Raw genomic sequence first — 16,218 nt, 5'->3', positions numbered from 1 at the left:
TGCAGTTCTCCCCAACTTCAAATAACATCAACTTTGCCCAGTTTCTCAAAATAGAAATGGAAAAGTCATTTTTTACTTCTCTCTTTTTTTTTTAACATCCAGATCAAGTCAATCGCCAATTCTTTGTTGAATTAAACCTCAAAAAAAACTCACTTTAATCAACTTACATATATCCATCTTTACTACCTCTACCACCTTTTTCCAAGCAACTGGCAACTTAAGAGAACTAAAGCTAAAGTAACAAAAGCTTCATTGGTCTCCCTGCTTCCAAGTTCCCCCACTTCCTTTTCTAAGTCTTCCTTTATGCAGACAAGATGGAGCACTTTTCACTCTAAGTCAAGCCATGTCATTCCCTCCATTTAGAAAACTCCAATTGCTTCCAGGTTCACTAAGATAATAATTTATGCTCTTTTACAGGGTCCCCAGAGACCCTACGAGACTTGGCCTCTGTTTACCATCTCAGCCAAACCTCATGAGATTCTTCTTCTTGCATTCTGGCTACAGGCATGCTGGACTCTTCTTACAGTCTACATCACACTAACCTATTATCTACCTTCAGACTTTGCACTTAATTGTTTTGTTCCCTCGGAGAATTACTTTTCTCTCACTCTTTTCATGCCTGACACTTTTAGGTTTTAGCTTAAAAGACTTCCAGGAACACCAAATCTAAAATAGATCCCTCACCCATTTTTTCCCCTTTTAGCATGCTATTAGATTATCCCATAGCATTTTCATTTAATTATTTTATTATTTCTTTGTTATTTTCATCTCTCTATAATGCTTAGCTGTAAAGTCTGTGAGGGCTCATATCAGATCAGAATGATATCTTCACAACCTTACATTGTTCCTGACATATAGTGGTCTCTCAATACAGATTGGTTTCACAAATGAATGAATGAAAGAATGAGACAAATTGGAAGAGAATGAAGCTTTATGTTGCCGAGAAGTGCTCTTTTTGCCTATGTATTTTTAAAAGCATTTCTCTATTGACATTTAATTAATAAGACTAGCACAAGACACATTAACTTTTAAATGGAGATACATAGATTATTTGAAAACATTGCAAATACAATTTGATTTTTGTGGGGAAAACATTCCAACTTAACCCAAATGCATACAATTTTCTGTGTTTTCTTTGCTATTTGAAAAGTTATTAAAGCTTTAGAATAAAAGTTCTTATCTCACTTCTTCAGAGCAAATGTAATTTAGTTTATTTTAAGGTCCTACTTAGTAGCAAGAAGGCATGTTCAGGAAATTTGACTCTTGATAAGCAGGGCAATGCAAGAATGCCTCAGAAGTGGATATAGGACCAGCTGCCCGACTAAGGTTTTAAAGATGAGGGTGTGTGTTGTGACTTTACCCAGAAGTAGCTATAGAATTGGTGGGCAATTCATTACAAATTTTCTCAGCCTGTTTTCTAACAGAGGGATGATGCCTGTCTTACTTATCCCTTTGTGGTGTTGTAATAATCTGAGTAAATAATGTGAAGTCCACTAATGTGAAGTCCTACTATGTTAGTGAATAACCTTACAAAAATGACTCAAATGCTTCATTCCCATTTCAGAGAGGTTGCGGAAGATGATTCAAAGGCAATGATCTGTATTTGAAACACTTGTTATTCTGGATCATGTGCCTCAAAATACTGAGCTGTGTGAAAGGCTGTGCAACCCTTCGATAAACAGAAAATGAGTAATGGCAGGTTTCCTAAACCATTTCCTGGTAGTCAGTAAATACCTTAGCTATGCATTTTTAAGAAAGCATATAACAGTGTTGAAAGTGAACAAGAGCTAGGGGATTATTTTCTGACTTCTTTGTGGAAGGTTTCACTTGTGTGCTATACCCACACAGGTGAAAGCTACTTCAGGATGATAGCAACTGATTTGTCAGAGTTTGAGAGGACTACATCCTCTCGGAAGTACGAAATCAGCTTCTCTCACCATGACTCCTTCCCTCTCTTCTCGCCTTTTCCCCTTTTCTTCTCCAATGGGAGAATGTAGGAGACAAGGGAGAGGAGATCCTGGAGGGATGTAAAAAAAGGAAACCATTTCAGTTCCTTTTATTTCCCTATCACAAGCTGTGCTGCTGAGTTAAAAATATGTAATTTAGTTTCCAAATCTATTTCAACCCCTGCCTGGCCTACTGAGCAATCACAAACCATCCAATTTCAATTCAAATCTTTGCTTTTAGCTTTGTTTGAAATGGAACACAGCAAAGTTGTATAAACAGATATAAAGTAAATGCCCCACAAAGAGCAGAAGCAGGATTATAGGAACCAGGAAGTAAATCCATATTTATAGCCTACTAGTCAAAATCTGGATTGTTTTCATTTTATTTTTAAAATACCAAATTTTCCACAGAGTATCCAATGTCATAGAAGGGATCTGACTTATGGTATCTAAGAGTCTGTGCTAATGATGAAGTTTCTCATTGTTTTCCGTGGTACACATTTACAACTTCATGTAAACAGAAAACACATTTTCTGCAGGTGAGAATCACTATTCCTCTGTCACATTTGGAATACTACACATTTACAGAGAATGACCCACTTCTAAAAAGTGAATCACATTTACCACAAACATTTATCAGCAAAGCCAAGAAACAAATAAACAAACAAACAAACAAAACCCATGTTATGCTATTTAGTAAATGTTTAAATGGTTTACCAATTAGTAATGCTGGAAGTAATGTTAATTCAACCCCTTCTCATAAAACTACAAAAATGTTTTCAGGTGGGTAATGCAGAACTTTTGGCAGTGACAAATTACACGACTAATAATGTCCTTGAGACATTTAGTAGAATTACGATTAACCAAAACCCAGTAATGGCTCACATATATTGTTTTCACTTATGTTATTGTCAATATAATGGTATGGGAGAGAGCAGATGGTAAGAAGGATCCATCTACAATGGATCCCTTCTTCCTTTTGAATTATAGCTTGCATTATAGCCAGCTGGGCAGGTATTATTTTAATTTTCAACATTTATAATCAAACAGTATAGTTTCAGTTCTAACTTTTCACTTTGATTTATGTTCTGGTATATCAATTTTCTGAATGAATATGTAAACTACATAGGACTGGATACTTTTCTTATTTTTTTTTTCTTCACTTGAAATGTCAAGTTTAAAACGTTTATGGGCAGATAAATCCTCTTTTATTGATATAATATTGCCTTAAATGGTATCACATCATCTGAACCATGCTCCACAACACTATTTTTGATCTAAATGGTAATTTCCCAGTCACTTATGGAAGATCATGCATTGACAAATGATTCACCCCTTTTCAGATTTGCATGAAGGCGAATGCAGTGCAGGCAGCCTATCCCTGGAGAGGCAATGTGAAAAGAAGCAGGAGAAACTTTCATTCTTCTCATCTATTCTTATCACTGTCAACATACAAATGCTGGCCCAGCGTGGCTCATGCCTGTAATCCCAGCACTTTGGGAGACTGAGGAGGCTGGATCACTTGAGATCAGGAGTTCAAGACCAGCCTGGCCAACGTGGTGAAGCCCCATCCCTACCAAAAAGTATATTTAAAAAAATTAGCCGGGTGTAGTGGCTCGCACCTGTAATCCCAGCTACTCGGGGGGCTGAGTCAGGAGAATCGCTTGAACCTGGGAGCCAGAGGTTGCAGTGAGCCAAGATCAAGCCATTGTACTCCAGCCTGGGTGACAGAGTGAGACTCTATCTCAAAGAAAGAAAAGAAATATACAAATGCTGAATCAATACCCTCAATGGGTTCCCATAACCTTCTCATAAAATCCAAGAAATAATGGTTTGGAATTCAGAAGACCTGATCTCATCCTATCATTGATGTACTACGTGCCCTTGTATACATCACTTTCCCTTTTTAGACCTTAGTGTCCCCATCTGTTAAATGAGACTAGACACCAAAGAAGCACCCAACTCTACTCTATCCAACTTTATTTTCTCTCCACCAACTCTTTCTAGCCTCAGGCCATACTCCTACTCCACATCACAGGCTGTCCTGCTCCCCATTCTTACCTTCTCCATTCTCCCAACATCTCATCTCCTACACACCCTCAATAGGAGGTATAAAGTTGCTCCATGCTTCTAATATTAGATGATACTCATCACACAGTATCTGATACCATCCCCATGTGCACGGCTTTGTTTTTTAAATATACAGCCTGCTCTGGGTTTACATCCTTCTCCTCCCACTTGTAACTTGGACTAGTTAGTTAACTTTCTAAGCCTCAATTTCCTTATCTGTAAAGTGGGGATAGTAATGGCTTTCAAAGGGTTGTTGTGAGGTTTAAACAGAGTAGTAATGCCTACAAAATGCCTGGCATATGTGAACATTTAATTAAATAAATACAATATTACTAGTTGTTATTATTGTTACCACTTGAATGTAAGCTCCTTTAAGACAGAATCTCTCTCCTGTTCAACTCAGTTGCTGAAGGGTAATTAATGCAGTGTACTGTAAAGAACAGGGACTTTGAGATCAAAGGACCTGGGCCAAACCTATGAATGGTACCCTAGCAAGTCATTTGTCCTCGTTGAACCTCGTTTGAGGTTAAGAATTGTATCTTAATATTTCTGTGGACCTAGTACCTAGCACAAAGCTTGCCACATAGGTTTTCATTATATATGCAAAGGAAATATGAATATGAAAAAGAGCAACAGTGCTGTTAATGGATGTACCTCTATTAAGTCCTTTATACCTATTTTGTTGAAGAAAGCAAGCTGAAACATCTCTAACTTTAAAGTCTTAGGAGGAAAGCAAATGACACATCACCGAAAAAGAAAGGGAGAAAAAAGCATCCTGCTGTAGAAGAGAAAAGGAAAGGAATGGGTTCTCTAGCAGAGCAGGCAGCTTCATGCCCCAGATTTATGTCCTAGGTAGAACACTGGCCAAGGTTTTGGCATAGGCATGGACACGTGGGAGGACGAGGGACTTCAGTTCAGCTGCCTCAAGTGCAACCTGCTCTGAGCTAAGTGGCCAGGTTCAGGGAAACTATTCTCAGCGAAGAGCGGCCAAGCAGCTGAGCCCAGAGTTCCCATTTTTGACTCTTCCTCTCCAACCTCCCCCAACCAGCAGTCAGGTCCCGGGAGGTAATTAGTGTGGGGGAGAGGCAAAGCTTCTGAGGGGGCAGGGAGATGGGAAAGTACGGGTGGAGGCGGTCTTCTTGTCATAGGTCTCACCAAGAGAGGAGAGATAGAAAGAGAGAGAGATTTATTTTTGCACGTGAGGCATACCTAATGATATTCCCACAGACAGACAGACAGGAAGACCAAGAGAGGGACAGACAGGACACACTTGCGCGTTTGAAATCGTTCATACCCCCAAATCCAGGACGCAGCCTGTTGTCATAACCATCGAGCAAACTGTCCAGGATGCGGGTGAAATTTTCTGTGCACAATTTCTCCTCCTTTTGGTTCTGTCCTGGGGATTCGTTTAAACTGCAAGCGAAAAAAAAAAAAAAAAAAAAAAATGGGGGCGGAGGAGATTATTTTAAGAATCCATCAGAGAACAGGTGCAAACAGGTTTGTTTTCTAGGGAAAGAGTCGCTTGCCCCAAGCTAAAGGAGACGAGCCTGGGGGTTGGGATGCAGAAGACAGAAATGGTCAGGAAAAGCGCGCCCCGCCACAAGACCCCCAGTGCCCACATGCCTCTTGCATCCTGCGCCCTTCGTGCTCTCCGCATCTATGCGGTCACAGAAAAGCCTGGCTTCGGCCCCTCCTCTTACAGCTGAAATGTACACCCAGGGAGACCTAGTACACCCAGGGAGGAGCGAGTGGCCAAAGGGGTCCGGGAGCTGGTCATTTCTCCACTTTCCCTTGCCCACCTCCCCGCACCCCAGAGAACTCACCAAACCGCCAGGCACAGGAAGCGCAGGAGGGCGAAACTGACCCCGGCGGACAGAGCGATCGCGGGTACCTTCTTGGCAGAAACCATCTTTGCAACATGCCATACTTCAAGCCTGTTCACGTTTCCAGGCTCTTCAGATGCCCTGAGCAGGGTGCGAGGAGAGGGCAGAGAGGCTCCCGCGGCGTGCGCACACTCGCGCTCACACTCGCCCGCGCTCAGCCAGCCCGAGCCGCGGTGGGCGTGTGTGTGCACGGGGCCAGGGGAGGCGGAACCTGCCTTCCTCGCCCCCTCCTTTCTCGCTCAGCGCTCAATGTGTATGTAGAGCTATGTATACCGCTCCACACCCTTTCGTGCCCGCGCGCTGAAGGTTCTGGGGTTAGCATCCGCGCGCTTGCGCTGCAAGACTCGCCAAGTTTGTTCCGACCGTAACTCCGCGGATGAGGACCCGGGTCTCTCGCCCCTCCTCCGGCTCCTCAGCCCCCGACCCCAGGTGGGCTTCCCGCCCACAGCAGTGCTCGGCCTCCTCCCTCCTGGGCCCCTCCCTTCCGCTGGGATTTGGATCTAACCAATGAAGCGCCTCTCTCGTCAGGTTGTGCGAGGACCTGTTTGTACCCAGAGTCAAGGTTGGAGGTGGAGAAAGGGCGGGTGATGGGGACTGCTGGGCGTGGGGTGGTAGCGGTGGTGAGGAGAGGGGATCAAGTCCGGGCTCAAAAGACCTTTGAGACCCTCCCCTTCAGGTGTTATGGGGGGCGGTAGGGAGGGCAATGAAAGCGAAAAGATTCTTCCTGCTAACAGGGGTTAAAACTCACCTGGCGGACTCTCGCCAAACTGTTGGGAAGTGGACTCGAGCCGCACTCTAGTCCCAGTATTTGCTAAGCTATTGCTTTAAAGACACCCCATTTCTTTACCCGCCTCCACCAGACACGCGTACACCCTCCTCTTTGCTGCTCCATCCTTTTCTGGAGAGGAGGGGAGAAGTGGAGACAAGCCACCTCTGGTCAAAATCACTTTCACTTCTTGCGACACTCTTCTTTTTCAGAATGGAGTTGACTTACTTCCAGAGGTTGACCGCTTTAGGTAGGGGGCAAGGATGGCTGGAGAGAGAAAGGCGGGGAACAAGAGAAAATGTGTGTGTGTGTGTGTGTGTGTGTGTGTGTGTGTGTGTGTGTCAGAGAGAGAGAGAGAGAGAGAGAAGGTTGGGTATGGAGAGAAAGGATACATAAACTAAAATGGAGGGGGACAAATCTTAGTTCCCTTGTGACATGAAAGGGAACACTAAGCTCTATATCTTTAGTGTTTTACTGAGCAAAGATAAGCATTCCCAGTAGATCTTTGGAAAACATTAATTATTGGCTTCAAGGGGGAAAAGCGTCTTTCAAATTAGTAATGATGCATGTGGAAATTTTCATATGATGGATCAATGAGCTAAGTAATTCCCATCTCCTGGAACCAAATACCAATTAGGTTCTAGTCGGAACTCTGATGATTTGTTCAAATTGGGATGACTAGTGGACGGGTATGAAGAGGGATCGCATTGTATTAGACAGGGGTTTTGGTTTTTTGTGTGTTTTAAACGTCTGGATTCAAGTTTTCTTTCTAAGGGAAAGGCAAAAGTGCCCATCGTGCGCAGTACCTACCTTCTCTGCATTCTGTACTGCTGTCTCCATGGAATTTGTTAACTTCATCCTAATTCCATCTCTGTCACTCTTTTCTCATAGACTGTGGTCTCTCTGAGGGCCTGGGCTAAGTAATTTTCACTCATCTGTGTTTATTTTACCTGTTGTTACAGTGCATGGCACATAGAATGTCAATAAATATTTATTGAATGAACAATTAAACAAAGCAATGAATTGCTTGTTCCCAGATCCATCTCATAAATTTGGATGACGTTCAAGCTCCCTCTTTTGGGAAAAATAATTGAAGTACTAGTGTATCCTCCAAATATGCCATGAAAGCATTGGTCACCACAGATTCTCCACATATTATATTATTTCTCTAATCTTAAAACTTTCCTACCTTTTTAAAAAGAGAGTTTAGCTCTGTTGCCCAGGTTGGAGAGCAGTGGTACCATCATAGCTGACTACAGCCTCTAGCTCTTGGGTTCAAGCAATCCTTCTACCTCAGCCTTCTAAGTACGTGGAACTACAGGTATATGTCACCATGCCCGGTTAATATATTTTTATATTTTTGTAGACATGTGGGGGCTCTGTGATGTCACCAGACTGTGCTCAAACTCCTGGCCTCAAGCGATCTTCCTGCCTCTGTCTCCCAAAGTGCTGTGATGACAGATGTAAGCCACTACCTTACATTTGCAAGCCTATTCCTATACTTTCTGAAACCTAAATTGGTATTTTCTACCACTCTCCCTTGTAATTTTCATTTTTAAAATACATATATCAAAAAATTAACAAACCAAAATAATGGCTTTGGGGAAAAATGTTACATATCGTATCTTTAAGATTCAAATTTAAAATCTGTGAAACTATTATATTCAAATTAAAAGAACATTCTTTCAGAGTAGCTACTTCCAGTTGTATTTTTATTAACTGGGTTATAGTATTCAAGTTCAGTGAAGATAATAATAAAGACATTTATATCTCATTTCATTTTATTTCACAGTCTTTCATTCATGCTACTTTTATATTACTTCAAGAAGATATATGTTGAATTTCACTGCCTGAAATCTTTTTTAAAAAATTGCTTGTTAACATTAGGGTTTTTGTTGTTGTTTTTGTTAGAAATCAAACATTCTGAAATGTTATAATTTACCTTAACTTGCAAATATAAATATGCTATTGTTTCCCATGTCAACTCCTATTTGTGATAGCCCAGGATTGTGAGTGAATTATTATTATCTGTGTAGCTGTGCAGAAATATGAAGGTGTTAAATCATACCTATACTTTTTTTTTTCTTTAAGTTGATATAAGCCTCTGATTACTAGGTTTAGTAGAATTTGAATTGGGCCCAAGTACACTACCCCCAAATATCATTATATTAAGCCAGTCACATTTTATAGATTTAACAAATGAGTTTACTTCGAATATAATAAGATGCAAATAATACAGATAGCCCAACTGCTAACTTCTTAGGATGGACCCTTTAAAGTCCACAGTGCCTATGAAATGCCCTGAAAATGAACACAAAATCTTGTGTTTATGTAAATATGTGCATTTTCCTGTGAGACTGTTTATCTCTCATCAAGTTCTTATAGGCCATGGACCAACATTTTAATATAAAAGATAACTCAAATAATAGAACATTCAACCAAACAAGTGAATGAATATTTATAGTTAACGTCTGATAAAAATCTCTATCACATTTTATAAGCTTCCCCATTGCCAGTTTCTATAGACTGTCATGTAGATCTTAAGTCTCTTGTGGGTACTTGGTCCCATTTATTGTCAATTTATCATATGTCCAATGAGCTTGGTACACAAAACATTTGAGTGGTAATAAAGTAAATAGTCTGAAAGGGTTCAGCCTGTTCCTGTTTTTTTTTTTTCATTAATTCTTTCTGGTAAATATTGAGCCAACTGTAACCATTTGAGAGGGTACTGATGTGAATTACTGCTTTAAATTCTGAAGACTTGTAGATACAGGTCCAGTTTGAAATGTTTTTGTTCCAAGAATTTAGAAGCTGTTGACAATTTTATGTTAATGTATTTCTCTGTCCCTTGTATTTTGCATAGGTGAGAAGAATTGATTTGATACTCTCTTAGTTAATGCCTTTTCTTATGTGTATTAAAACAGTGTTTCCACTGAAATATTACCTGTATATCAGCCTATTATCATTGTCTAGTTATAGATTTTTTTTATCTTCATTCATTTCTTATTGTATGTATTCGAGGTATACAAAGAGATGTTTTGATATACATATATAGCAAAATGACTTTTACAGTCAAATTAATATATCTACCACTTACATAGTTACCTTTTTGTGTGTGAGGTTCGAGTACCTAAAATCTACTCACTTAGCAAATTACTCTTCAATGCACAATGAAACATTATTAACTGTGGCCTCATGCTGTACACTGGATCTTATTATACATAACATATTATATTGTATATTATAATTAAGATTAAATATTATATAATATATAATAATGATAACTTTCTTATACAGAACTATAACTTTGTATGCTTCAAGCTGTATCTCCTAAATTCCCCCCACCACCCCTCTTTTGGAAACTACCATTCTACTCTCAGTTTCTACGTATTTGACTATTTATAGATTCCACAAATAAGTGAGATCATTTCATATTTATTTTTCTGTGCTTTCTGTGTCTGGTCTATTTCACTTACTATATGTCCACCAGGTTCATCTATGTTGCTGCAAATGGCAGTATCCCTTCTTTTTTAAAGCTGAACATATGTGTGTGTGTCTATATATATGTACACACACACAAACATACACACATATATATATGCACACATACCCATATACATATAACAGTTTCTTTATTCATTCATTCACTGATGGACACACATAGGTTGTATCCATATCTTGACTATTATGAATAATGCTGCAATAAACATTAGAGCTCAGATATCTCTACAAGATGCTGATTTTATTTCCTTTGGGTGTATGTTCAGAAGAGGGATTGCTAGGTCATATAATAGTGCTATGTTTAGTTTTTTGAGGGACCTCCATACCGTTTCCACAATGGCTGTACCAGTTCACATTCCCACCAACAGTGTCAAGGGTTTCCTAAACTGGGAGAATTTAACATATTGTATTTGAGTAAACATTTCATAATACCAGTTAATACTGCTGTCAAAATAAGAATTTTTTTTTGCCATATAGTTAATGCAGATTTAGTTATTTCAGTGCAATTGTTTGAAAAAAATAAAATTTTGACAATATTTTTATCTGAATAAACTCTACACATGAAATTTGGAAAGTCACCTATTATAGTATGCATTTTAGGTTATTAATTATTTTTTATAATTTTCTGAGATCAAGTTGGACATTAAGACAATATATCAACACTTAATAGTCTCCAAGATCTCACATTAATTTGAAATACATTCAGAAATATTAGTTATTCAATATTAGCTTTTGTTTTATTTGAAAGTCTGAAGTTTTAAAATAAGTGGAAAGAATACAGTTTAAGGGAATACAATCCAAGTAATACATTTGATAACTACTTTGGGGCTCAATTGAAAATGCCTAATAATGTATGAAGCATTATTTTACTCATCAGACCTTGAATTCTGAAATAAGCTCTCAGGATAAGTTTAGAAGTACTACTCCAAAGAGCCATAATTGTGTGTGTGTGAGATTGTGTGTGTGATTGTGTGTAATTAGTACAGAGTACTAATTATTACAAGAAACATTCCTTTAATTATATTAGGTATATGTGTGGTATGTGTGTATTTTTAAAGTTTCTGAAAAAGATTATATTATTGTTAAGAAATAGATTTATTTTCAGCACCTAATAGTAATGGTTTGCAAGGATAATTTATGCATTACCAGTAGTACCCCAAATTAACCCATATCTTTCATTTAGAGGGGATACACAAAGATGTAAATACTGGAGGTATGATTCATTTGATGGCCATTTAAACATTGTTAAATTTGTTGCCAAGTGCCTATTTTATACTGAATACAACGTCATGTCTTGTTTCAAGACTGATAAGGGACTAATAGAACCACTTTGGAAAGCAGTTTGCCAATACGTTTAAGTTTTAACATATTCATACCATATGACCAAACCATCTAATTTAAATTTTATATCTCCAAGAAACTCTCAAACATGTTCATGAGGAGACATCTAAAATATGTTATGTTGTTTGTAATAGTGGAAACTTAGAAACAAATTAAATGTCATTTAACAGGGAAGTGGATACATTATATTGTGGTGTAAAGAGAGAACTAGACCACAATTAAAATAAGGAAATAAGATATATGTTTCAATATAAATATATCAGGAGTAAATGTATACAAAATAAGCAAGAGGCAAAATAAAGAAACCATTCTCCAAAGAGTTGAGGACACCAATGACTGACAGAAATTGTTTAGTTTACAAGATAACGGATAAAAAAGAAACAGTGCTAAAACTCCCTCTGCTTGTAACAAAACTAGCTAAAATGGGTTAATGCCAATATGGCTGCTAAACTAGATTTTGCAGAGAACAGACATGCTGACATCACAGGCTGAATTTTCATTGCATGTTTCATACTAACTCCTCCCAAATTTGCACATGGGACCCATGAGGAGGCATGAAGAGATACCTGTGCATGCCCAAGGACTTTCCAGACCTCCTCTTTCCTTCCACCAATCTCCTACTAATTCCAGAATGCACCCCCTAAACTTTTTGTAATAAAATTACTACTTTAAAGCCAGCACAGGGAGACAGATTTGAGCTGGACTCATGTCACCTTGTTAGTCAAATTGCAATAAAAACCTTTTCTTTTCTCAAAAACTCAGTGACATAGTATTGACTTCTAGTGCATCAGGGAGCAAAGCTCTTTCTCTCAATAATGATAATATCTTCAGCCAAATACTCATATAAAATATAAAACATAAAAAAAACATTGTTTATGTTGTGGGTATATATGTAGCCAAATGAACAAATTTTCTTGAAAAAATAAATAACAAATTCAAGATAATGGCTATCTGTGGCAGAAAGAGGAATGAAATCAGGAAGAGCAACATTGACTATTTCAACCATTTATGTAGAGCTTTATCTCATTAAAAATATCTGAAGCAAATATGGCAAAATGTTAAGATTTGCTAAATCTGGTGGTCAGGACTTAGGTGTTCACTATGTTACTTTTTTTGTATTCATCTTCTCTTGTGGAGCAAAGCACTATAAGACTTTCTAGCTTAAAACAATTTATGATACTCTCTCACAGTGCACGTAGTTTGACTAGGCTCATGTGGTGGTTTTCTCTGGAGGTCCTTCATCCCATTGCACTTAGATAGTGGCTGTGGCTGGCATACTTTGAAGGTTTGACTGAGCTGGGCATTGAAGATAGCTTATTGCTTCACATGACTGGTGCCTCAGATAGAGAGGGGGAGTTGGCTGGAGATCTGTCTCTCTCTCTCCCCCCAACACCGCTGTCCCCGCTTTCTCTCTGTCTTACTTGGCCAGTTTGGATTTCCACATAACGTGATAGTCTTGGGGTAGTAAGACTTTTTATATGCCGGCTGGTTTTCCCAAAGTAAACATTTCAAGTTAGGCTGAAGCTGAAGACTTCTTATGACCAAACCTTGAAAGTCACAGAGCATTATTCTATTGGTCTGTGCAGGTAACATTGTCAAACCAGATTCATGCAGAGGGGATACACAAAGATGTAAATACTGAGACATGTGATTCATTTGATGGCCATCTTAGAAGGTTATTATATGTATTTTTCATATGCCTGAAATATTTCATAAAACTAATTGAATAACATTTTATAAGAATGGCGTGATGGTTAACTTTGTGTTAATTTGCCTAGATCACAGTACCCAGATGTTTGGTAAGATATTATTTTCATTTTATTTATTTATTTATTTATTTACTTATTTAGAGACGGAGTCTCGCTCTGTTGCCCAGGCTGGAGTACAGTGGCACAATCTCGGCTCACTGCAAGCTCTGCCTTCCAGGTTCACGCCATTCTTCTGCCTCAGGCTCCCGAGTAGCTGGGACTACAGGCGCCTGCCACTATGCCCAGCTAATTTTTTGTATTTTCAGTAGAGACAGGGTTTCACCGTGTTAGCCAGGATGGTCTCGATCTCCTGACCTCGTGATCTGCCCACCTCGGCCTCCTAAAGTGATGGGATTACAGGAGTGAGCCACTGCGCCCGGTCAGATATTATTTTCAATATTTCTGTGAATGTATTTCTTAGATGAAATAAAGATTTTAATCAGTAGACTTTCAGTAAAACAGATCACCCTCCATAATTTGGGCGGGCCTCATCCAATCTGTTGAAGGCCTTAATAGACAAAGACTGACCTCCCAGAAGAGGGAATTCTGCCAGCAGATGGACTTCAGAATTGAACTGCAACATTAGGTATTCCCTGGGTCTCCTGTCTGCCAGACTTCCCCGCAGATTTTGGGTTTAACACCCGCTGTAATTGTGTGAGTCAATTCCTTAAAATTTCTACAGATAGAATGATCTATACTCTATTGATTCAATTTATCTAGAAAATCCTAACTAATACAGTTGTATGGAGATACAAGATTAAATGTTTATTAAATGTTTTGAGTTCTAGTAAAATTTTGTGTGTCAATTCAATGTTAAAATTTTTCTCACCTTTCAAATGACATTATTGTTCCAAAAAGTGATATGAAATTGTTACAGAACTCTGAACCTTATCTTACAACAACTTATTGTTTTTATTACTCTTATGATGGGCAGTTTTTTATTACACAATTAATAACTCATGGTATGTGAACCATTATAAATGTTAAACCTTCATGAACTATTACTTAGATTCTAAATTAATCATTATATTTGAATTTTGTTCTTTTGACTTTTCAATCAAACAATGCATTCTCACTATAGAAATTTTGGAGACAAAATACTAGAAAGAAACATTACATACCATACAATCATTCAAGTAAAACACTTTAAAACTCTTTTTTAAAAAATAGGCCTAAGCCTTTGCAAAAATATCAACATTTACTTTACAAGCTTTAGGAAAAAAAGTAGTGAGTGAGCAAATTTGGCAAGTTAATAAGCCCAAGAAACAAAGATGCAGAATGTACTGTGTATTTTATACAATTTTATTGTATATATTTGCATTGGATGTTGCTATTTTAGCATTTTTTTTTTTTACTGGTGATATGAAGCGATTCCTCTTTTAAATATATTTATAATCAGAAGAAAACATAAATTAAACCTAAAGAATGCATGTATTTCCACTAATCATTCTAGATGCAAATATTTTCGTCTTTCAAATGTTTAAATAAGAACCACCTTTAAAGTAAAGCACAATGGCAGAAATGTATGTGATATTTTCTGTATCTTTAAGTCCCCAGTACAGAAACTATAACACAAATCAGACACACGTAAACTAAATTATTAAAGTATTATAGATGTATACTAGCCTGCCATCAAACCAACACAGTGTTTGGAATTAAACGTTTACTTTCCAGACAAATCTGTGAAGCCTGAACATGATACGGTGGTGAAATATGTGGTCCTCAAAAGACTAGGAAGCCAGACTGCTCTTCATTACCATCTGGTGGCTACTGCATGGAGTGGCATTAACCATAATTTTAAGAGAGCGTTAAAGGGACTGAATATCATAGGAATAGAAGGAGAACCTCAATAGTATTAATATTGACAATGCATGAGGATAAATATCAGAGAAGGATTAGGGACTTTACCGTTGAAAAGTACACCACAAAAAGTTATTTATTGGAAACAGTTTACAGTGAGCAAAAGTTGAATGACTTATGAATAGCATAAGACTTCCAAATTGTTTCTATTTGCTTTATAATAAAAAAACTTTATTTTAGTGATAAATTCTATGTAGCAAATTGTCTGAATTTACTAAAGCTTTCAGTCCTCCATGTATCTTCACATGTCACTTGCCTCAGAAATACCCTTTTCTATTTTATCTACCTGGAAAACACATATCTTTAAAATTTAGATTAAGTTCTCCTCACTTATGAAATTTATGTCCTCCCAGGTAAGGGTTTTGTTATCTGTCTCTACAGACTGTTGTACTTCTGTGGACCATTTGCCTAATGGTTTCTTTTCATGACTGACTGAGTTTCTCGAGGATGGGGATGCTGTTTTATTTATTCTTGTAAGACCCAAGCTCTAAGCATTTAATATGCTTATGTAAGGAATGGATCCAGGAGGGAATTCATTGTTATTTAGGAAATAAATAGCAATATTTTAAGCCAAAAGAAACCTCTCACATTTCAGACTTGACAGACACTGAGACAAGGGACAAATTTAGGTTTTGGAGAAAGTAAATGTCCATATTGACATTCAAGTTTCCCACTTCCATCACAGAAATGCAAAGCCAAAACAGAACCAGAGAAATCATCTAGTTCTGCTACATTCTTTTAAGTAAGGGAATGAGGCTTAGAGAGACGACATGATTTTCCTAAGTTTCTATAATTGCTAACTACCAGAATCAGGATGGAAATCCCAGTCTTCTGACTCTTCCTCTAGTGAGGCGTTTATTCTGTTGATTTAATCTCTGACTTCCCTTAAGGGAAACCTTAGGTCTAGGAAATTGGGCTTTGAACCTAAAATGCAACGCGCTTTCAAGAACTGAATCCTATTCTTGATCCATGTCAGCCCACACATATTTACAGGCAAGTTAGGAAATCATTAATTATGCTATGCGACATTGCAATAATATATTTAAAACATTCTTTGTTTTTTTTGGTTTGTTTTGTGTTTTTGTTTTGTTTTTGGTTTTGGT

General features: G+C 37.9%; 1 protein-coding gene across 3 annotated transcripts in view; it reads right to left on the bottom strand.

The window, feature by feature from the left end:
* Nucleotides 1-6,907, bottom strand: part of GABRA4 (gamma-aminobutyric acid (GABA) A receptor, alpha 4) — a 69,196-nt gene extending 62,289 nt beyond the window's left edge. For 2 of the 3 annotated variants that reach the window (XM_011978067.1, XM_011978068.1), the window contains exons 1-2: nucleotides 5,908-6,006; nucleotides 5,311-5,429 (exon numbers count right to left, since the gene is read on the bottom strand). In XM_011978067.1, the coding sequence (XP_011833457.1) occupies nucleotides 5,311-5,429; nucleotides 5,908-5,936 (148 nt within the window). In that variant the 5' untranslated portion in view covers nucleotides 5,937-6,006. Of the gene's footprint in view, nucleotides 1-5,310; nucleotides 5,430-5,839 lie in introns of all 3 variants that reach the window. The other variant, XM_011978066.1, reaches the window with a different exon arrangement.
* Nucleotides 6,908-16,218: the final 9,311 nt, after the last annotated feature.

Source organism: Mandrillus leucophaeus, unplaced genomic scaffold (assembly GCF_000951045.1).
Source record: "Mandrillus leucophaeus isolate KB7577 unplaced genomic scaffold, Mleu.le_1.0 Scaffold1885, whole genome shotgun sequence".
Taxonomy (NCBI): domain Eukaryota; kingdom Metazoa; phylum Chordata; class Mammalia; order Primates; family Cercopithecidae; genus Mandrillus; species Mandrillus leucophaeus.
The sequence above is the reverse complement of the archived record's forward strand: the minus strand, read 5'-3'. Positions and strand labels throughout refer to the sequence as shown.